The sequence below is a fragment of the Globicephala melas genome, chromosome 6 (assembly GCF_963455315.2).
Source record: "Globicephala melas chromosome 6, mGloMel1.2, whole genome shotgun sequence".
NCBI classification, from domain to species: Eukaryota; Metazoa; Chordata; class Mammalia; order Artiodactyla; family Delphinidae; genus Globicephala; species Globicephala melas.
The window spans coordinates 37,601,085-37,625,419 of record NC_083319.1 but is presented as its reverse complement, the minus strand read 5'-3'; the positions used below and the strand labels follow the sequence as shown (position 1 = coordinate 37,625,419).

Sequence of the window (24,335 nt, the reverse complement as noted above, 5' to 3'; positions counted from 1 at the left end):
GGTCTAGATGAGAACTGAGGTCTCCAGACATCTTCCTTCAGGCTGTCGTCTTCTTTTTTTTTTAAGGAGGGTGAGACATTTGTTTAAAGTTTATTATTATTATTTAAAAATTAACTATAGCCCATTCTTCTAAAACTATTTATTTATTATTATTTTTTTTGGCTGCTTTGGGTCTTCGTTGCTGCACGTGGGCTTTCTCTAGCTGCAGAGAGCTGGGGCTACTCTTCCTTGTGGTGCGTGGGCTCTAGGTGTGCAGCCTTCAGTAGCTGTGGCACGTGGGCTCCGTAGTTGTGGCTCCGGGTCTCTAGAGTGCAGGCTCAGTAGTTGCGGTGCACGGGCTTAGTTGCTCCGCGGCATGTGTGATCTTCCCGAATCAGGGCTCGAACCCGTGTCCCCTACATTAGCAGGCGGATCCTTAACCACTGCGCCACTAGGGAAGCACAGTAGCCCCCTTCTTTATTGAGGTATAGTTGACATATAACATTATATTAGTTTCAGGTGTACAACATGATTTGATATTTGTATACACTGCAAACTGATCACCACAATAAGTGTAGTTACCATCCATCACCATACAAAGTTACAAAAGCTTTTCTTTCTTGTTAAAGTCCATTTTTTAAAATTGAAGTATAGTTGATTTACAATATTATGTTAGTTTCAGGTGTACAGCAAAGTGTGGTACGATCTTTTTAAATTGTTACAGTAAGCTGCAAGGGATAGACTCAGAAGGAAGTCCGATAGATATTCTCAATGAAAAGAATCTGTTCTTGGGTGGAAGCCCCGCCCACGTGAGAGGGGCAGAAGGCTTCAATTCCCGCCCCACGCAGGTGAGGGGGAAGCCCGCCCCTCTCTGCAGCAAGCCTAGTAAGTGTGCGGAGCCGCCTTCATTCTTTCACTAAGAAAAGCGGAAGGGGACCCCACCTCCTACGTGCCCGTGAGGGGGCGGGGTCGGCGGACTGGGCGTGAGTTGATTGGCTGGGAGGCGGGGCGCAACGGGTTGGCTCTGTCCCGGCGCTCTCCCGGATCCCGGCTGGAGTGAGGGGAGGGTGTCCCGGTCGCTCTTTCCTCTCAGCGATGGCGCCGCGGTGCCGCGCCCAGTCTCCCGCCTGCCGGCCGGTACTCACCACTATCGGGAGCCCGCTCAGACGGTGAAAATTGGAGCGGGTCCGAGGAAGCGGCGGGAGGCTGCCTGCGAAGGGGACCATGAGGAGCGGCGAGACCCGTGGGGTCGATAGCGGGAACAGCTGCTGCACCTGCTGAGAGGAAAGAGGGAGCGGCCCGGCGCAGCTGCGGGGCTGGGACGCGGCGGAGGCTCGCCGGCGCCTCGGCCATGTCGCTGCTCTGTGTGCGCGGTGAGTGCGCGGACTGGGGTGCAAGGGCGGACGTCTCCCTGGGGTCTCCACGGGCTTCCAGTGGGCGTCGGGTTACCACCTTTTCCAAACTTTACGTCCCATCCGTGCCTCGGGGAACCATTATGTTAACTCATTTTTGAACATTTAAAGAGTTCTTTCCATTCTCTCTTGTTTTTCCTCGCGCTCCTATGAGGGACTGTTAGCTCTCCGTTCCGGTGTCCATGTGACAGTGTTGTTGGCTGGCAGGCCCAGATCCTATTAAACAGTGTCTGGCGCTCTCCTCTAGCGAGAGTGAACGAGCTAGGGACCGCGGATAGTTGGTGTCTGTTCATAGCGGGCAGCCCCCTATTCTTTTCTTCCTCCTCCCTGCACGGTAAAACCTCAGTCGGCTTAGTAGCAGGTTCTTTTTAATCACGCTTTGAACGTGTAGTGGTACACCTGTCACATCCCTTCTTTCAGCGTATTTCTTGGCTTGCACCCCTTTATTGCTTGTCTTTGTCCCCTGCTCCTTCTGTGGGTTCTAGGCTAAGAATGTGCTCATATTCGACTTGGAAAGGTGTGTCGGCTTCTCTCCTTTTGGAGCAGAGCATAAGAAGTATGATTTATCTATTTACTTCTATCACAGTAACTAAAGGTGAAGTCCTTTATTGCCTTTCCACTGACCCACCTAAGAAAATATTTAAGGCAAGAGCTTTGGGATTTAAGATGAGGCAAGGTGCATGGACTAAGCTCCATGAGGGTAGAGACTGTTTCTTAATGGTTTTTGTATTCCGGGTGCCTGACGTGGTAGAAGCTCAATGCTGGTTTTGAATGAATGCAGGGACTGTGATTTTAGAGATTATCTGATCAGAAAAAGCAGGGTTTGGATTACCCATTGAATTTGATCTTGGGAAATTCAAGTTACAGCCTATCACATCTGTGTTGAGCTAGGTGGAATAAGGTGGCTTCGTTGTGAGTGAGAGAATTTATCCACAGGAACCTTTTCCTGGCACCTTTTACTGGATAGAGTTCATGTTTCTTTTGGCTCTATGGATTAGAAGCATTGTTGTGATCTCTGTTAAGCGTTTCCCCCAGCTTCTGGCAAATGGAACTGATTTCCTCTCTTCTCTTCCACTGTTGTTAAATCTGCTTTAACCCAGAATGGATTTGGCTCTTTCCAGGGATTATGAGACACACAGAAATTTTCTTCTTTCATGGTTGATTTTTCATTAATGAGAATTTTGCTTTGATTTTAGTAAGACATTTTCTCTCAGCAGCTGGGAATCTATTTTTTCCTTTAGATCCCTGCTGTTGAGTAGCAGGATTTGGGAGAGGTTGGGTTTTGCAATGTCTATTGGACAGTTTAAATCTCTGCTGCCACACTGTATTACAGAACTAGCCCTTATGAAAGATTCTTCAGGCAGGAGCATTATTGAACCAGAAATTCCTATTTAATTGAATTTAAACTTTAGAGAGGGAGCTGCTGCTGTTTTCATTTGTTCTCATATCAGGAAGCTTTCATTTTCTAGAAATTCTGTTAGCTAGCTAAACTCTTTCTCTTTAATGTTACATTAGTCATATTTCTCCTTTTGAACCTGGAGGATTGGAGACCAGCAGGTCATTGTCTTTTGAATGTAGATCCTGAAGATTATTAATTATGGAAACAAGTGGCTACCTTGTACAGAAGTAGTCATATTAAATGGCAAGGTATTCATGCTGGAGAAACTTACAGAAATGGATCAAAATAAATCTTTTTATTTTTAAAATATTTTTGTTATTTATTATTATTATTTTTAATAGATCTTTATTGGAGTATAATTGCTTCACAGTACTGTGTTAGTTTCTGTTGTACAAGAAAGTGAATCATCCATATGCATACATATGTCCCCATATCCCCTCCCTCTAGAGCCTCCCTCCCTTCCTCCCTATCCTACCCGTCTAGGTCATCACAAAGCACCGAGCTGAAAAATAAATCTTTTTTTAAAAAAATATTTATTTATTTATTTAATTTATTTTTGGCTGTGTTGGGTCTTCGTTTCTGTGCGAGGGCTATCTCTAGTTGTGGCAAGTGGGGGCCACTCTTCATCGCGGTGCGCGGGCCTCTCACTATCGCGGCCTCTCTTGTTGCGGAGCACAGGCTCCAGACGCGCAGGCTCAGTAGTTGTGGCTCACAGGCCTAGTTGCCCCGCAGCATGTGGGATCTTCCCAGACCAAGGCTCGAACCCGTGTCCCCTGCATTGGCAGGCAGATTTTCAACCACTGCGCCACCAGGGAAGCCCTGAAAAATAAATCTTTTAAAAGTGACATTCCTTGTATTATATTTTGGCAGTTAGGAATGTTGTTCATATTCAGAAAGAAACCTGTGTAATGATATTATATAACAACTCAATTTCAGTTCATCTTGGAGTAGAATTGAATTAGAAACTTTTTCCATGTAGTCAAAGACATACTGTGTTCTTAGATTGGAAGAATCAATATTCTTAAATTGACCATACTACCCAAGGCAATCTGCAGGTTCAGTGCAATCCCTATCAAATTACCAATGGCAGTTGTCACAGAACTAGAACAAAAAAACCTTAAAATTTGTATGGAGACAGAAAAGACCCCAAATATCCAAAACAATTTTGAGAAAGAAGAACAGAGCTGGAGGAATCATGCTCCCTGACTTCAGACTATACTACAAAGCTACAGTAAACAAAGCAGTATGGTACTGGCACAAAAACAGACATATAGATCAATGGAACAGGATAGAAAGCCCAGAAATAAGCTCACACACCTATGGTCAATTAATCTACAACAAAGGAGGCAAAACTATACAATGGAGAAAAGACAGTCTCTTCAGTAAGTGGTGCTGGGAAAATTGAACAGCTACATGTAAAAGAATGAAATTCGAACATTCTTTAACCCGTATAGAAAAATAAACTCAAAATGGATTAAAGACCTAAATATAAGACCGGATATTATAAAACTCTTAGAGGAAAACATAGGCAGAAGACTTTTTGACATAAATTGCAGCAATATTTTTATCTAGAGTAATGGAAATAAAAGTAAACAAATGGGACCTAATGAAACTTAAAAGCTTTTGCACAGCAAAGGAAACCATAAACAAAATGAAAAGAAAACCCACAGAATGGGAGAAAATATTTGCAAACGATGTGACTGACAATACCTTAATTTCCAAAATATACAAACAGCTCATACAACTCAATAACAAAAAATAAACAACCCAATCAAAAAATGGGCAGAAGACCTAAACAGATATTTCTCCAAAGAAGCCATACAGGTGGACAATAGGCACATGAAAAGATGTTTAACATTGCTAATTATCAGAGAAATGCAAATCAAAACTGCAGTGATAGGGCTTCCCTGGTGGCACAGTGGTTGAGAATCCACCTGCCAATGCAGGGGACACGGGTTCGAGCCCTGGTCCGGGAAGATCCCACATGCCGTGGAGCAACTAAGCCCGTGAGCTACAAGGCACAACTACTGAGGCCCGCATGCCTAGAGTCATCGAGGCACAACTACTGAGGCCCGCATGCCTAGAGCCCGTGCTCTGCAACAAGAGGAGCCACTGCAATGAGAAGCCCGCTCGCCACAACTAGAGAGAAGCCCACATGCAGCAACAAAGACCCAACACAGCCAAAAATAGAAATCAATCAATCAAAAAAACCCACAAAAAAACCCGCAGTGATGTATCACCTCCCACTAGTCAGAATGGCCATCATTAAAAGGTCCACAAACAATAAATGCTGGAAAAGGTGTGGAGAAAAGGAAACTCTCCTACATTGTTGGTGGAAATGTAAATTGGTGCAGCCACTGTGGAAAACAGTATGGAGGTTCCTTAAAAAACTAAATATAGAGTTACCATATGATCCTGCAATCCCACTCCTGGGCGTATGTCTGGAGGAAACTCTAATTCAAAAAGATACATGCACCCCAGTGTTTATAGCAGCACTATTTACAATCATCAAGACATGGAAGCAACCTAAATGTCCATCGACAGATGAATGGATAAAGAAGATGTGAGATATATATGTACACACACACACACACACACACACACACACACACACACACACACAGTATGGAATATTACTCAGCCATAAAAAAGAATGAAATAATGTCATTTGCAGCATAGATGGACCTAGAGATTATCATATTAAGTGAAGTATATCAGACAGAGAAAGACAAATACTATATGATATCACTTATTTGTGGAATCTAAAAAAATGATACAAATGAACTTACAAAACAGATAGACTCACAGACATAGAAAACAATTTGTGGTTACCAAAGGGGATTGGGGGAGAGAGATAAATTAGGAGTTTGGGATTAACATATACACACTACTATACATAAAATAAATAAACAACAAGGACCTATTGTATAGCATGGGAAAGTATACTCAATATCTCATAATAACCTATAATGGAAAAGAGATCTGAAAAAGAATACATATATATTATAACTGAATCACTTTGCTGTACTCTTGTAACTAACACAACATTGTAAATTATACCTCAATTTAGAAAAAAATTTCAAACAGTATTTAACCTGATGTAGAATTTGGCAAACTGGTATTGATTTAATCATCTCCAAATATCTCAATCAAGAAGTCAATTTCTTGGTCTAACTCTTTAATCATGCCTATTCCCTGCAGGTTAAGGGCTCTCAATAGTCTGACTCCAGCCCTCCTTTTGGTCCTATGTTCTTGCCTATCCTTATTAGCACTAACTTTGTTCATTCCTGCCTTGGCAGTGTTCCACATTTATACTCTCTGAAATAGTCTTTTTGTGTTTTCCGCTTATCAAAAATGTATTCTTCATTTCCCAGCTTACAGTCTCAACTTTTGTTGTTGAAAATGTCCTCAGTTCCTCAGTCCACAGTGATCTTTCTTCTTTACACTCTTTAAACTCTTAAATGCATTAAAACATAAATTACTTATGGTCTGAACAGTGCCACTAAATTGACAATGAATTGTATACCACCTAGCAACTAGTCTTGTGCTGTGCTCATGGTGACCCAAACAAAGGAGATAAAAGCACTAGTCAGATCAGTTCTGGAATTTTGTGTTCAGTCAGGGTATTTGATTCTAAGAGGCACACTGAGAAAGTGGAATTTCTTCAGAGAAGAATAATTAGAATAATGGTGTAGAAACCATTTGAGGAATTGAGAGGTTTAGTTCTTGAGAAGATTTAAGAGGGGGGAGGATCATAATAGTAAATGAAAATTGTCTAAACTATTGCTCCAGGGGACAGAACTAGGACAAGTTGACCAGTGATTGAAAATGATAGGAAATTAGATTTAGCTTAACATAAGGAAGAACTTTAACAGAGTTGTTCTTAACTAATGGCATGAACTACTTTTGAGGATTTTTTGACATAGGATACTTTAAGCAGAGACTGAATGAGTGGTAAAAGGAATTTTGACGTTGAGTGGGACGTTAGACTTGAATTTTAAAAAACACCCTTTTATAGAATTCACTTAGTCTTTCTTCAAACATTCGGCACAGCTTTCTTCACAATACTGATATCTTTTTGCTTCCATAGGAGCCAGTACCACATAAGCAACTCCAGTAAATTAAATCAATGATTTTCTTTAACTTTTGTTGTCTTGGTGTTCAAGACTGTTTTCTCCAAACAAATAAGCATTTTGAGAATTGAGTCTTTCCGTATTTCTTTGTAACTGCCACAGTGTTTATAACTGAGCGCTGGATTTCCCTCCCTAATTTGAACCAGAAGTGACTACACTTGACTTGTTAAAAAATCAAAAACAAAAAAATAGTCTTGGAGGTATAAAAAGCAATATATGCTAATATATTGTTAATCATAGAAAATTGAGAAAATGCAGAAAAGTGTAAAAAGGAGAATAAAAATCATCATGGTCCTACCACCCACTCAACACCATTGTTAAGTTTTTTGTTCATTGCTTTCATTGTTTTGTTTTTATTATAGAGATAATGTATATGCATGATAAGAAATTCAAACAATTTAGGATGTGAAGTGAAAGGAAAAAGTTCTACCTGTCTCCATTCCCTATTCTTACTCCCCATATGAGCATATATAATTTAACCAGTTTCATATTGAGGATCAGAATTTTTTTTGCTATTATAAATTTTGCCTTTATAAACAATATAATTTATAATTTTGCTACTATAAACAATGCTACAATGAACATCCCTGTAGATGGTTTTGTTATGTTTGGAGATCGCCAATCAGCTTTCCACCTGGTCTTTCTGTGTGATTTGCTCATTGCTGTTTTCTTGGCATAATAATTACACTCACCTGGACCCATTAGCAAACCAAGTGCCTCAACATCTCTCATATCAGTAATCTTCTATTAGAAGCAGATCCTTCACCAGTAGGTAATATTTTTTGCTTACCAGAAATACCAGAGACCTCAGCTCTTTTAAGTTTGACCTGTGATTTTCATGTACTTTTCTTGTTTATCTTCTTTGTATTATTTAAAAATTATTTTTTCTATATTGAACATTTATTACTTGTGTTTTTAAAACAGAACAAAACAATGTCACTAGTGATGAGAACTATACCAAGTCAATGTATGTTGTGACTTGCCCTTAGAAAAGCTTATCATAATTTATCATTACATATCAGCCATCTAGCTAACTGAACAGGTACTACTGGGAAACTCTTAGGAGGTGAACTCTGATGGACACTCAGGACACCTATTGATTGTGGGTTTATTCTAGCCTGGGGAGACTCCAAAGATATATTTTGATTTACTGCCACTCTGGAAAGTAGGAATAGTAATGATTTTAGAGTTTTTAGGTATAAGAACAGGTTGCTCAAGTGCTTTCTTCTCATCTTATTTCTCCAACATTGTCATCTGCCTCAGCTAAATCCTTGCTGCTACGTTTTCATCACATCATGGTTCAAGTAGTCCCTGCCCTTACAGGCAGAGTTGCTTCTGGGTGTCTTTTGCTTAGCTATGGCATCAGGAAGTTGATTGTGCCTTGTCTGAGCTAGGCAGAAGGGGGAAAGGACCAATTTCCTCTGCCAAAGATAGTGTCATAAATTGTGTTCTTCCTTATAAGCGGTACATTCTGTAAATTTTTTAGTTTCTAGAGGTGGGGTTTCTGGAAGTTGCACTCTAGGCCAACAGACTGAGTGTTTATCCTATTTTACCAGTGCTAGGTATTTCAGATTTTGCTATGTGAGTTTGTTTAAAGTTTGGGCTGTGTATCATTAGTAAATATTTGTTGAGTACCTTCTCTGTGCTTGTTATGTAGTAGATAAGAGCCCAAGCAATCTACATAGGTCTTAAAATATCTCCTTTCTTAGATAAACTCAGAATCCATTAGGATTATTAGGTCTGATTTGGGATAAGCAGAGTAAGTTAAGTTCCTGCTAGAGCAGGGAAATACCGCACTATTTTTTCTAACTTTTAAAGCAAGATTCTTTAAGTTTGGGAGGTGTTTTATACATACCTTATAGTGGACTGTCTTTAATAAAGTTCAGAGAAGATTTGATAGTTGTATATTAAAATTTTTTTTATTGACTTATAACATGTATATTAAAATACACGAATCTTTTTTTGATTAGTCATTCATTTTAATTTTTTAATTATTTTATTATATTTTTAATATCTTTATTGGACTATAATTGCTTTACAATGGCATGTTAGTTTCTGCTTTATAACAAAGTGAATCAGCTATACATATACATATATCCCCATATCTCCTCCCTCTTGGTCTCCATCCCACCCTCCCAGTCCCACCCCTCTAGGTGGTCACGAAGCACCGAGCTGATTTTCCTGTGCTACATGACTGCTTCCCACTAGCTATCTATTTTACATTTGATAGTGTATATGTGTCCATGCCACTCTCTCACTTTGTCCCAGCTTACCCTTCCCCCTCCCAGTGTCCTCAAGTCCATTCTCTACGTCTGCATTCCTGTCCTGCACCTAGGTTCTTCAGAACCTTTTTTTTTTTTTTAGATTCCATTTATATGTGTTAGCATACGGTATTTGTTTTTCTCTTTCTGACTTACTTCACTCTGTGTGACAGACTCTAGATCCATCCACCTCACCACAGAGAACTCTATTTTGTTTCTTTCTATGGCTGAGTAATATTCCATTGTATGTATGTACCACATCTTCTTTATCCATTCATCTGTCGATGGACAATTTAGGTTGCTTCCATGTCCTGGCTATTGTATATAGAGCTGCAATGAACATTGTGGTACATGACTCTTTTTGAATTATGGTTTTCTCAGGATATATGCCCAGTAGTGGGATTGCTGGGTAGTATGGTAGTTCTATTTTTAGTTTTTTAAGGAACCTCCATACTGTTCTCCATAGTGGCTGTATCAATTTACATTCCCACCAACAGTGCAAGAGGGTTCCTTTTCTCCATAGCCTCTCCAGCATTTATTGTTTGTAGATTTTTTGATGATGGCCATTCTGACTGGTGTGAGATGATACCTCATTGTAGTTTTGATTTGCATTTCTCTAATGATTAGTGATGTTGAGCATCCTTTCATGTGTTTGTTGGCAATCTGTATATCTTCTTTGGAGAAATGTCTATTTAGGTCTTCTGCCCATTTTTGGATTGGGTTGTTTGTATTTTTGATATTGAGCTGCATGAGCTGCTTATAAATTTTGGAGATTAATCCCGTCAGTTGCTTCATTTGCAAATATTTTCTCCCATTCTGAGGATTGTCTTTTCGTCTTGTTTATGGTTTCATTTGCTGTGCCAAAGCTTTTAAGTTTCATTAGGTCCCATTTGTTTATTTTTGTTTTTATTTCCATTTCTCTAGGAGGTGGGTCAAAAAGGATCTTGCTGTGATTTATGTCACAGAGTGTTCTGCCTATGTTTTCCTCTAAGAGTTTTATAGTGTCTGACCTTACATTTAGGTCTTTAATCCATTTTGAGTTTATATTTGAAAATACACAAATCTATCGGGCTTCCCTGGTGGCGCAGTGGTTGAGTCCGCCTGCCAATGCAGGGGACACGGGTTCGTGCCCCGGTCTGGGAGGATCCCACGTGCCGTGGAGCGGCTGGGCCCGTGAGCCATGGCCGTTGAGCCTGCGCGTCCGGAGCCTGTGCTCTGCAACGGGAGACGCCACAACAGTGAGAGGCCCGTGTGCCGCGAAAAAAAAAAAAAAAAGAAAATACACAAATCTTAACTTGTATGGCTCACTGGATTACCACAAAGTGAACACACTCATGTGACCACCACCTAGGTCAAGAAATAGAATACTACTAACACCCCAGAAGCCCACCGTACCCTTCCTCTCAGTCATTACTCCCTTCCATCTTCCCAAAGGTAGCATTATCCTACTCTAACACTGTAGTTTAGCTGTTTTTTAAAAATTAATTAACTTTATTTTTTAAGAGCAGTTTTAGGTTCATAGCAAGATAGAGTATATTTTGCCTGTTTTTGAGCTTTTTAAAATTGAGGTATTATTGACATATTGAACTTTTCATAAATGGAATTATAAGATATTTCTTTTGGGCTGCTTCTGCTTAACATTATGCTTGTCAGATGCTTCCTCTTGATGCATTTAGCAGTAGTTTATTTTTATTACTGTGTAGTATCTCATTGTATGAATATGCCACAGTTTATTTACCTTTGCTGGACATTTTTGTTTTACATCTTGGACTATGATTTTATAATACCACTCCAAATGTACTTTGTATCTTTTAGTTCTACCTTTGTATGTCTATCTGATATATATATATCTGGGATTAAAATTTCTTGGTCATTGGTTATGTTCAACTGTAGCTGATAATATAAAACAGTTTTCCAAAACCTACCTCCTAGTAACTGTATTCCTAATATTCATTTTTTAAAAAAAGGGAATTTGGCCAGGTTCTCAAACTACTTCACAGGCATTAATACATACTTTTTACATGTTAATCCTGTAGGCTTGGAAATGTCTTTTTTTTTTTTTTTTTTAATGACCTGACGAGATCCATTATGCTCAAAATGATGCCTCACATCATTTGTGACCCTCATTTTTTTTTTTTTTTTTTTTTTGTACGCGGGCCTCTCACTGTTTTGGCCTCTCCCATTGCGGAGCACAGGCTCCGGATGCACAGGCTCAGCGGCCATGGCTCACGGGCCCAGCCGCTCCGTAGCATGTGGGATCTTCCTGGACCGGGACACGAACCCGTGTCCCCTGAATTGGCAGGTGGACTCTCAACCACTGCGCCACCAGGGAAGCTCAGCCCCCATTTTTTGAAAGAAATGTTGAGTTCATGTTTATGATGCTGAACAAGATAACAGCATAGCCCCTGAACTTAGTGGCATTACATACCTTTAAAAAAGAATATTTTCTAAAGAGATCAGTTAACATATTTTTATTTTTGCAACTTTACTGTAAGTCTGAAATTGCAAGATAAAAAATTAAAAAAAATTACTGACATGAGAAAATGTATGTGAAAATGGAGCTCAATGAAAAAAGAAAAAAGGGGTGAGGAGAATGGTCAAATGGTGTGTAACTATATGGGGGAAAAGGCTGAAAAGATACATATCAAGATATTATCAGTGAGAGGCTCCTAATGGCCAAAGATGGGCAAGTTGCAATATCAATAAGGATAACAACCACAAGAATTGAAGCATATCAACTATGCTTAAATCCATGACTTCATAATACTGAAAACAACAGCAACTAATAGGTAACTATTGGAGGATACTAAAGGACCAAGTTTTTTGATGAGATTTGAACTGTCACAGAAGAGCAGTGAGCTCCATTTTCCTAGGGCTATTGAAAAATAACTTATTTCCTTCTGTATAGAATACTTAGGTGTAGCTGCTTCTGATGAGGAAGCTTAGATAACCAGCTCTGCATTTCATGCTTTGTTGTGATCCTTTCTGTGATTACTGAGAAATGAAATAAAAATGTAGGCATGTGGTAGAATTTTGTATTCAGCTTCATAAAGGAAATTGTTTCATTCTTCTATTTGTCTCTTCAGTAAAAATGAACTGGTAATTCTCAGGTGTAATCTCCAAAAGCAACTATCCACTGAACATTTGAGAGCAGCCCATGACATCAAAGGAAAATGAGTTATCAGGACTTCTTTTTTTTTGTGCTAGTGAACCCCATAGTGATAAAATATGTGGTAAAAATATGACAGGAGAAAGTTTGTGTTACAGTGTATGTATACAAACTGTATTCTGCTAAATATATAAAATAGGGAAAAATCAATTCTTAATCACTAGGAAGTACAGCTTTCCAAAAAAAAATCTTTTTAAAAATTCTATTACTTCTTCTATTTCTGTCCATTTAGTTCTTAGTACTTATTTGAGACTGGAGAACAAATAGGCCTGTGGATTGTGTTAGGCTATTAATTTTCTCTTACAACTGTTTGCTTTATTAATTTCCATAGTGTTTTACTATGAGTGATATTGAGAAGAGGCCAGAGGGCCATGAATGAGGAAGATCTGCCTAGCAACTAAGGAGGGGCTGGGCAGTGGGAAGGTAATTGCTTTTACATGTGATTCAAAGTGGGACAAAGATGATTCAAAGGGCTAGCTCACTTGTGTTTCTGTCTACTGTTATTAGTTATGAGCCAGATTTGTAGAGCCTTCATCTGCAAATGGATACAAGAAGTCTGGTTGCCAAGGAGAGGGCGGTGAATGATACAGATATAAACCTCTGTCCACCTCATTTCAGCCATCTAAACCCATGATCACATCATAGAGCATGTCACTCCTTGGAATGGTGCTCTGCTTTTATAATTTCAAACTTCATTATCTGACTATCTGATTATATTCCCCAGTCTGTCTTTCTAGCTTTCACTCTTACTATGCTTTACTAGTGTGATATAGGGTAGATGTTAAAAGTTTTGGTTTTAGGCAGACCTCAGTTGGTGAATATATCAGCTCCACAACTTACATATGTTACTTAACGTCATTGAACCTTAATTTCTACATCTTTAAAATTTATACATCCATTCAAAGTATTTATGAAGCTCCTATTAAAAGGAGATACACAAATAAAAAATAATATGATTTCAGGCAATGATAAGTACAGTGAAGGTAAGAAAGTAGGATACAGGGATTGAGAGTGATCTGAGTGGGAGAGCTATTTGAAGGAGGATTTTCAAGGAAGGCCTCATTGAGGAGGTAACATTTGAGCTGAGACCTGATTGATGAGAAGGAACCATCCATCAGAGACCTGAGGTAAGTTTTTCATGCAAAGTGAATTGGAAGCAAATATTTTGAGGTGAAGGAGAAAAGCAAGGGGTTACTGGAAGAGTGGTAGGCAGAGACTATAAATCAAAGATGCTTTGATTTATATTTTGCAAATGTCCAGTTTGTGGTGAATGGACTGGAGTGGGAGGCCATGGCTAGCAACAGTGGAAGCAGGGGGTCCACTTGGAGTGTTCAGGTGAGAGATGGATAAAGGCTTGTACTAAGGTGGTAGTACTAGAGATGGTGAAAATAGCTATAGCAAAGTATTGCTGAGATAATTGGGAAGATGATTAGCACTATCCCAGGCATTGAGTGAGCACTTATTTTAATATGAAAATAGTGTTAATGACCTTCATCCTGCTCTGTGACATCTATTTATCTAAGTCAGAAAGTCATCCTAGACTTCTCAATTGAGGAAGAAAATATATAGAGAGGAAGGAAAATTGTTAGGTTCAGCTGAGTTCATGGTGTCTGTAAGATAAGTTACTTAAACAATATGTTGAGTTGGGAAGTATTTGTCTTGTTGCAGATCACCCTTGAAAATGGTACCTGAAAATGTAGATCTGTAGCTTAGTAGAGAAGCCTGCATTAGAGATAAATTTTGGGAGTTGTAGTTATTTGGTAATAAAGCCATTAGCATGAATAAAATTGTACATAGAGGATAATAGAGGAGAAAAATTAGCTAATGCTGTACCTATGGGAATGGGCAGAAGAATTGATAGGTGTGATCAGAACTGTAGGAAAATGGAGGTGCTATGTCAGTGTCTGAAGCCTAGACTAAAGGGAGTTTCAAGAAGGAACGATCAAATGATAGAGATGAATGATACTGGTTGAGAATAAAGAAAAACAATGTCATTGGATTTGAAAACTAGAGCAAGTTTCATTAGAGTAGTGTGAGAGTAGGCATCATATTAAAGCGGTTTAAGAGTCTTTGGGGGGGCTTCCCTGGTGGCGCAGTGGTTAAGAATCTGCCTGCCAATGCAGGGAACGCGGGTTCGTGCCCTGGTCCGGGAAGATCCCACATGCCGTGGAGCGTCTGGGCCCGTGAGCCATGGCCGCTGGGCCTGCGCGTCCGGAGCCTGTGCTTCGCAATGGGAGAGGCCACAACGGTGAGAGGCCCGCATACCGCAAAAAAAAAAAAAAAAAAGGAGTGTTTGGGAAGTGAAGAAGTGGAATCAGCAAGTGTAGGCTACTCATTCAGAAGTTTTGCAATCAAGAGAAATGTTGAGGGACTTCCCTGGTGGTCCAGTGGTTAAGAATCTGCCTTACAATGTAGGGGATGCGGGTTTGATCCCTGGTCAGGGAACTAAGATCCCACATGCTGCGGGCAACTAAGCCCACACACCACAACTAGGGAGCCCGCGCCTCAATTAGAGAGCCTGTGTGCCACAAACTACAGAGCCCACGGGCTCTGGAACCCGCATGCCACAACTACAGAGCCCATGCTTCCTGGAGCCTGCACACCACAACTAGAGAGAAGCCCGTGTGCCGCAACTAAAACCAGATGCAGCCAAAAATAAATAAAATAAACAAATAACAAGTAAATCTTAAAAAAAAAAAAAATCCACGTTTCCAGTTCTTCCACTGCAGGGGGTGCAGGTTTTTTCCCTGGTTGCGGAGCTAAGATCCCACATGCCTAGGCGTGTGGCAAAAAAAAAAAAAAAAGAGGGGTGAGAGTGGTCTTAAGAAAAAGGAAATTTGAATGTTTGTAGCCCAATGGGAAGGGATCTATAAGAAGGAGAAACTTAAGATGAGTTGGGGGGAGGAGAGGAGCCAAGATGGCGGAGTAGAAGAACGTACTCTCCTCCCTCTTGCGAGAACACCAGAATTACAACTAGCTGCTGGACAATCATCGACAGGAAGACACTGGAACTCACCAAAAAAGATACCCCACATCCAAAGACAAAGGAGAAGCCACAATGAGACGGTAGAGGGGTGCAATCACTGAAAATCAAATCACTTAACTGCTGGGTGGGTGACTCACAGACTGGAGAACACTTATACCACAGAAGTCCACCCACTGGAGTGAAGGTTCTGAGCCCCACGTCAGGCATCTCAACCTGGGGATCCGGCAACGGGAGGAGGAATTCCTAGAGAATCAGACTTTGAAGCCTAGTGGGAAGTGATTGCAGGACATACCATGGAATATTACTCAGCCATAAAAAGGAACGAAATTGAGTCATTTGTTGAGACGTGGATGGATCTAGAGATCGTCATACAGAGTGACGTAAGTCAGAAAGAGAAAAACAAATATCGTATATTAACGCATGTATGTGGAATCTAGAAAAATGGTACAGATGAACCGGTTTGCAGGGCAGAAGTTGAGACACAGATGTAGAGAACAAACATATGCACACCAAGGGGGGAAAACCCTGGGGGGGTGGGGATGGTGGTGTACTGAATTGGGCGATTGGGATTGACATGTATACACTGACATGGATAAAATTGATGACAAATAAGTACCTGCTGTATAAAAATAATAATAATTAAAATAAAAAGATGAGTTGGGGGTAGGGAGAGAAAATAACTGATTTCTCTGTAAAGTAGAATGCAAGAATTAGCTGAACGTGAGGGGGGTTCGGATGATTTAGCAAGCTTGGGGATATTCTTTCAACAGCTATTGTGCCCGGTACTTGGGGCAGAATTGTGGTTTTAAAAAATTTCTTGCCTTCTTGGAAATTATATAGACTAGTGAGGGAGCTAGACATTAAGCAAATAGGAATAATACAAATTAATGTAAAATTACAATTAGGAAAAAAATACAGCCATGATTTGTGCTATAAAGGAGAGTGTGTGTTGTTATGAGATCATGTGATAGGGAAAGTTACCTACTTAGGTTAGAGATGGATTACCTAATGAAGTGAAGATTGAACTGAGATCTAGAAGAAGAGGAGGAGTTAGTGAGACAAGGGAAGAAGAAGAATATTCTAGGCAGAAGAAATAGTATGTGCAAAGGCCTTGTGGTGAGAAGGAGGAGCTGAAAGAAGGCAAATACAGCTGCTATGCTCAGAGGAAGGGAAAAAATGGGTCAGGACAAGGGAGATAGGTAGGTCCCAACTATAGGGCCTGGTAGACCACGTTGGGGTGGAAGGTTAGTGGGAATGACACTGAGGGGGAAGGGCAGAAGGATAAAAGTTTATAAACTGAAAGCATGGGGTTTGTAATTGGATTTGAGTTTGAATTCTTTTTTCTACCACAGAAAACTTTTGGCAAGCGTCTTGACTATTAAGCCACAATTTAAAAATGAAGTGTTACTATCTGTTCAGTGTACCTAGGAGTTGAGAATTAAACCCTAAATGAGATCATGTGTGTGAAATTCCTTTGTAAGCTAAAGGAACTTTTACTCTTGGATAGTCCCTTTTTCTCTCTTTATAGAGGCTTAAATTACATATAATTGAAACTTATAACAAACTTATAAACAAAGAGGATGTGATCACTTCCATAAACATTTATTGAGCACTTAGCTACGGGTGAGGCATTGAACTATTTCCCCTGAGTATATAAAAATGAGTAAGAAATGGACCTTGCCCTCAAGAAACTGAGAGCCAAGATGGGGAAACATCCATATGTACAACTAAATGTGTTGCAAGATACAGTTTGGTAATTTCTGAAATAGAGGTACAAAATAAAACGGGTGCAGAGATGGAGTCTTTGATTCCAACGGAGAGACAGGAAAGGCCTCAGATGGGAGAGGAAGAGGGAGGAGGTAAAGGTAGAGTCAGATTTTTCTTTTCTTTTTTTTTTTAAGCTGCAGAAACATTTTTAATATTTGAACTTGTAGGTATGTAACAATATCTATAGGATATTTTATTTATTTATTGAAGTATAGATGATTTACAATGTTTCAGGTACAGGTTTTTCTTTAAGGTGTCATTAATTGGGATAGGAAACAAAGAATAACAGCTCTGGGGAGTTGATGACTGGTTTTCAACCTGTTAAATTTGAGGTGCTGCCAATCTGTCCACGTGTCACAGATGGAAACATGACTTGGAAGATCAGGGTTAGAGATGTAGATTTGGTCCATTTTTTGTGGATCTTTTGGGTAGAGGAATGGTGGCAGGGTAAACATTTACTCAGCAGCATCATTATAATATATTTCATATAATATAATATTAATATATTTCATCAAATATAAGGTGCCAGAGATTGTACGAAGCATAATTTTATGTACCATTAAGAAAAAATACTATTGATTGAGCTATGACACATCATTGATTGTAAGACACATTTTAATTTCAGAGTTGTTAAAATATGAGAAAATGTCCCACCATCTTAGATCAGTGAAATACTGAAGCTAACATTTAATGAGCCCTTACTCTTTGCCAAGCTGTCTGCTAATAAGCAGATAAGATTAATAATTTAATTCTCACGATAACCTTGTTAGTTTATCTTTATTATTCTCATTTTATAGATGAGGGCACTATATATATATATATATATATATATATATATATATATATAGATGGGTCCACAGAAATTAGTACTTTTATGTACTGTAGAGCTGAATTTAGATTTTTCTGCCTAACTATAAATGATAAAATACAAAATTGATATATAGGATACTGCTTTGGAGCAAGAAAAGAGTCTTATTTTATAAATAATGTTTAGGGGAAGATGGCTTTGTGCACTATTGGCTGTGAATGAGTCTCACTATAGCAGTGGTTTCTGTTGCTTAAGATGTATTCAGGGGCAACATTATAGCAGGTGTTTTATAGACTGGGGAGTTCATTATGGTTCTAGTTTAATAGTGTTCACAACTTAAATTCCTTTTTTCCCCCTTGGGAGGAAATATGGAATAATGGAAAATCCAGGACTTTGGATTTTGGAGAACCGTTTTGAGTCTCACTAGATAATGACTAAAATTTTATCTAGAAGTCTCTCCACTCAGTCATCTTTTGTCAAATGGTAGAGATAATACTTGTGCCAGTCTCAGTTGGAGTGAGGGTCAAATTGACAGTAAATATAAAAGTACTCTGCAGTTAAAAAATAAAACAAAATGGACAGTGCAGAATGGTAGATATAATTGTTTTGAAAATTTAGGAGTTGGAAGCTATTCATAAAGCCTGACCTAAGATATAAAACATACCTGAAATACAGCCACCTGTCATGTAAAATGAGAAAGGTAATCATTGTCTTGGGATATTATATACCAAGTCACCTTAAGAAATAAAATTGTAGACTTTCTTTCTTAGCTAGGTCTGGCAAAGTGCTGGTCTGCTGTTCTTAGGTAGTTGATGCTTGAAAATTTTAACATCTACTAGCCTTGAATATATCTGATTAAGAGAACTCATGTTGGTACATGCTTGTATTAGTTTTTGTTGTGGATTCAGTGGGAGTTTTTTTTTTTTTTTTTTTTTTGCGGTACACGGGCCTCTCACTGTTGTGGCCTCTCCCGTTGTGGAGCACAGGCTCCGGACGTGCAGGCTCAGTGGCCATGGCTCATGGCCCAGCTGCTCCACTGCATGCGCGATGCTCCCAGACCGGGGCACGAACCCGCATACCCTGCATCGGCAGGCAGACTCCCAACCACTGCGCCACCAGGGAAGCCCCGGGAGTTTTTTCAAGAAGACTAAAGTTCACAGTTTGTCCTGTTCTCTCTATGAAGTTAGCTTAATATGCCTTACTGTTTTCAGCTGAAGCACAATACAGCCTTAAAGAACACATATAAGGCGTTATTGTGTACACTATATTATGTTGCTTACAAAGGTAAACAGATGCGGTCCATTCTGCAACTAGTTTGCATTCTAACAGGGAAGACAGATATAAGAGAATGTAACTGTGATATAGAACAGAATATGATAAGTGACATTTTAGAGGAAAACTAAAATGGAACAGATTTCATCTGGGGGATGGTAGGGAAAGCTTTGGTGACAATTATTTTTCCTCATTATAAGAGCAATATATGATCACTTTAAAAATTTTGGAAAATACATCAAGAGAAAAATTAAAATTATAATTCTACCGTTCTTCTCTGTAGTATGTGTTTAGATATATATATATATATATATATATAAACTTTTTCTTTTACATAAAATTGCATCATACTTTATATGCAATTTATCCTGACATTTTTTCTTTTCCTAGTGGAATATTACCATATAGAGTAGAGCTTGACAAGGCCTCTCTGGGTTTATATCTTTAATTTTTGGAAACTGGAAAGGATCTTGTAGAATGTCTAGTAAGCTAAACCTCTAGTAAACGAAGAGGTGCCAACGTAATGATTCATTTGAAGTTGTGATAGCAGTTTATAAGCTATTCGAAAATGTTTCTGAAAAAAACAAAATAGACAAGGAAGGGAATGCATTAATTGCTGCATCAATAATGCCGATCTGCTTACAGTTAAGAGATCACTGTAATTAGGGCTTCCCTTGTGGCGCAGTGGTTGAGAGTTTGCCTGCCGATGCAGGGGACACGGGTTTGTGCCCCGGTCCGGGAAGATCCCACATGCCGCGGAGCGGCTAGGCCCGTGAGCCATGGCCGCTGAGCCTGCGCGTCCGGAGCCTGTGCTCCGCAACGGGAGAGGTCACAACAGTGAGAGGCCCGCGTACCGCAAAAGAAAAAAAAAAAAAAAAGGAATCCGCCTGCCAATGCAGGGGACACGGGTTCGAGCCCTGGTCCAGGAAGATCCCACATGCCATGGAGCAACTAGGCCCGTGCACCACAACTACTGAGCCTGCGCTCTAGAGCCCACGTGCCACAACTACTGAAGCCCACGTGCCTAGAGCCCATGCTCTGCAGCAAGAGAAGCCACCACAGTGAGAAGCCCGCGCACCGCAACGAAGACCCAATGCAGCCAAAAATAAAATAAATTAAAAAAATAAATTTATTAAAGAAAACCAAAAGAGATCGCTGTAATGAAATCATAATAACTCATTGAAATGAAATGATCCAGTATTTGATATTTGAGGATTAGTTGCATAACATGTCTTTGTGGTGTCAGTAGCTGTTGCTTTGGTTGGAATGATCCAGACATTTCTAGCAGAACTCCAGTCTAAAGTCACTTACAACCTCTGTTCTCCTGTCAGGGTGTTAACTGGTGTTTCTTGCTATGATCTGTAAATGCTATTTCCATAACATCCAGAAAACTTGTTCTCTACCTTTCTTGAGATCTAGGTCTATACTTTTTGTTGCAACTGGAGAAGGGAGTTGTTAAAAACTATACCACAAGCACGTGTGGATGTGCGCCCACACACATATTAATGAGTAATTCTAGCTTGTAGCTAGTTTGAGATATTTTATACAGGGCCACAGAATCTTTCACATAATAAGTAATGCTCAATAAACATTTGATTTGATTTAGTGTGTGTATGTATCAGCTATTTATGAGCAATTAATAACCTGTGGGCTCCCTTGTGGGATATTTAATGGATTTTAATAAAGACCAAGAAGTAGTTATGATATATGTGCAAAATAAGAGATTTTACTATAATAATTTTAGGTATTGAAGTTAAAACATTAAGCCAAATGAATCAAATAATGTTTGAATTTTTCTTTACATTCTACTGTAGCCTGAATGAGCTGCCTAATGGAGGAATTAGGTGGATAGATGGCTAGACTGACCTTGTGCTATCCATGTATAACCAAGCTGGAATTATTTCTAATAAATAGTAACCATAGAAATTTGGTTGTGTATTGACGTAAACTCAATTCCAACTGAGGTTTATTTATTTAGAAAACATTGAAAAAGATACATTTGCACACTTGCACATGCTCGGTTATAACCTGGACTGTATTTACTTTAGAATTAGTCATTGGCTTTGTTAGTTAAAGTTTGACGTAAGTAAGTTGTTTGTCTTTTGGTTTGAGAAGGAGCTCACAGGCAGTAAATTTTTGATTCTTTGAGAAATTAAGTTATTTTTTTCCAAGGACAGGGTAGCATATTTATACTTCACCTATACTTAAGTTATGGTAAATAGCATAGTAACGTGGAAGATTAGGACTGATATTTGACTCTTTCAGGAATATAATGCATGAATGAAATCATATGTATATTACTGGTTTGCAACTTTTGTTTAATCATATCACCATATTTTTACAGAATTTATTTTTCTTTGCTTTGGTTCATGTGAGCATAAATTGAAGCATTAGCTCCTTAAGTTGGTGTGGATTTAGTACTAATAGTGTATTGCAGGGAGAATGCTGTGGACTGCAAGAAGTGTGGCTTTTGAAACTGGGTTTGAATTCCAGATTTCACTGTTTATTTAAGTCCGAGAACTTGGGTAAGTTATTTAACCTCTGTTTTAGTTAATATGTAAAGTGGAAGTTGTACACTGTACTGCAGTGTTTTTTCCAAACTGTAGGTACAATTCATTAGTCTTGAAATCAGCTTAGTGAGTGACCAGCATCAGGGGAAAAAGATAGAGAATAGAGTTGCAGCTATAAGGGAAAGTATTATTCTGTGAGACTTTTGTTTCATAGTATACATATATATTAATACACATGGATGTAAGCAGATGGGAACTTCGTTGCAATGTAAGATATGTTTCTTACTATAGGCTGGGTTAAAAAAAAGTTTGAAAAACATTTTTCTATAATGTTGTTAGGATTAAGTGCCTACCACAGCTCCTGTTTCATAGATAGGCATTGAAAGAAAGACAGCCTTGGAGAAGTCATAAGGGATATTTTGGCCTTGTTGGATTTTGTTGTATTTATACAAATTTGGTCTTTATTCCAAGAGCTATAAAACTGAAAGCTGGTTTGTTACTTCAAAATGTTATTGCACATGGAAAATTATTTCTTATTTAGAAAATTATTTAACACATAAAGGTTTTTTGGGAAAGTATTGTTTGGGGAATTTTTATACGCAGTAGGTGGAAGTGAATGATTATATGACCACTTGGAGCGCAATTTGGCAATACCTAGTAAAGTTGAGATACGTATACTTTACATCCTAATGAGTTCCAATCCATGTGCTTATGTCAAAGGAGACATGCAGGAGGATGTTCATTGGAGCATTATCTGAATGGCAAGAATTTGGAAAGAACCTAAAAGTCCCGCGGTAGATGTTTGGATAAATAAATTGTGGTATGTTCATCAAATAGAATGCTAAACTGAACTAAGTTAAATGAATAAACTAAGCTTCATTTATCAATAATGATAAATCTCAAACCAAAAAGGGTAGAAAAGCAAGTTGCAGACAGATACAGTTTGATGCCATATATTTAACATTTAGAAACATCCAAACAGTACTATATATTGTTTATGGACACAAATATATGTAGTAAAAAAATTTTGGCCTGGAATGACACATATCACTGTTGGGATAATGGATACTTCAAGAGAGGGAGGGAGGGAAGGAATGGGATTAAGTAGGTATTTTCATTGTATCTGTAATGTATTATTAAATCTTGGGGGAAAAAAAGATCTGAAACAAATATAGCAAAATGTTGAGATCTGGTCAGTCTAGCTGTTAGGTACAGGGGTGGTCATAATTTTTTTCTGTATGTTTAAAATATTTAAATAATAACACACATTTCTTTACAAAGTTTAGTGTACAATTCATGGCACAGATTAAATACTCAATGGTATCTATTAAAAATAGCACATTGTTTTGAGGTCTAGAGAACAATGAACTTTCTGAGAACTAGGGCTTAACCTACTTAGGTGATCTTCCAGGATTTCCAGTAAGATGAAAATTCAGTTCAGTGTAGACATAGGTTAAAAAACCAGAAAGTAGAATTATTGAGCGTCGGTTTTTATAATATGGAACCAGAGCTTCAACCTAGACATTTTTCTTTGTACGTGTGAATCTACCACCTTACTATGCATGTTATTTGCCCACTGCTCTTCTAGGATGAGTCACAGCATTTGTGATTACCCTTGAGAGGCTCCTGTGGTTTCTCAGATGGACTTTGTTATAGTTGTGCTTCAATGTGTCTTAGCTTGGCTCCTGCCCTTATTGTGTTAGAGATGTCCTCTGCTGAATCATCATGAGCAATCTCTTGAAGATCCTGGTTAACCAGTTTTAGTACTTATTCAAAGATCTGTTGTGCTAAGCATTGTAAGCCTGCATTCTAGATTCTCAGTACGCTCTAATCTAGTGCTATTTGATAGAACTTGCTGTGATGATGAAAATGTTCCACATCGGTGCTCTTTGGCATTGGCAGCCACTAGTCACATGTAGCTATTGAGCTTTTGAACATGGCTGGTACAACCTAGGACTGAATCTTTAATTTTACTTAATTTTGATTAATTTAAATTTAAATAGTCACATGTGGCTGCAGGCTATCATACTGGACAGTGCCGCTCTAGTCTTTTGAAAAGAAGGCTAGGTTTGATTACTAGCACTGAATTTTCTGAGCCTGTTCTCCTGTATATAAAAGGGGACTAGTAATTCTTGTCCTAACCTCCTCTGGGGATCCTAGAGAGAAGTTAAAGTATATATGAGAGCCTGTTGAGAAAAGACTAGTCACATGGGATGTTATGTACAGTTGACCCTTGAACAACATGGGTTTGAACTGCTGGGATTCATTATATGTGGGTTTTTTTTCAGTAGTACTAAATACTATAGTACTACATGATTCACAGATTTTAATTTCTTTGGCCAAGCTGTGCAGCATGCAGGATCTTAGTTCCCCTACCAGGGATTGAACCCGTGCCCCCTGCAGTGGAAGCGCAGAGTCTTAACCAGTGGACCACCAGGGAAGTCCCCACAGTTTGAATACATGGTACCAAACCTCCTGGAGAGACCTCGCAGACGGAACGACTGCACACAGGGAGTGACCTCAACTGTGCAGAGGGTCAGGGCCACTAACTCTGGTGTTGTTCAAGGATTAGCTATAATAAGAGCCATAAAACTGTGCTGCTTATTTAATTGCAGTTCCACTTCTAGGACTTGATCCTA

The 24,335-nt window shown here is 39.0% G+C and overlaps 1 protein-coding gene across 2 annotated transcripts in view; it reads left to right on the top strand.

Moving 5' to 3' along the window:
• Positions 1-1,057: 1,057 nt before the first annotated feature.
• Positions 1,058-24,335, top strand: part of UNC13B (unc-13 homolog B) — a 224,849-nt gene continuing 201,571 nt past the window's right edge. For both annotated transcript variants that reach the window (XM_060300789.1, XM_030884175.2), the window contains exon 1: positions 1,058-1,352. In XM_060300789.1, coding sequence (XP_060156772.1) covers positions 1,331-1,352 — 22 coding nt within the window. In that variant the 5' untranslated portion in view covers positions 1,058-1,330. The remainder of the gene's footprint in view (positions 1,353-24,335) is intronic.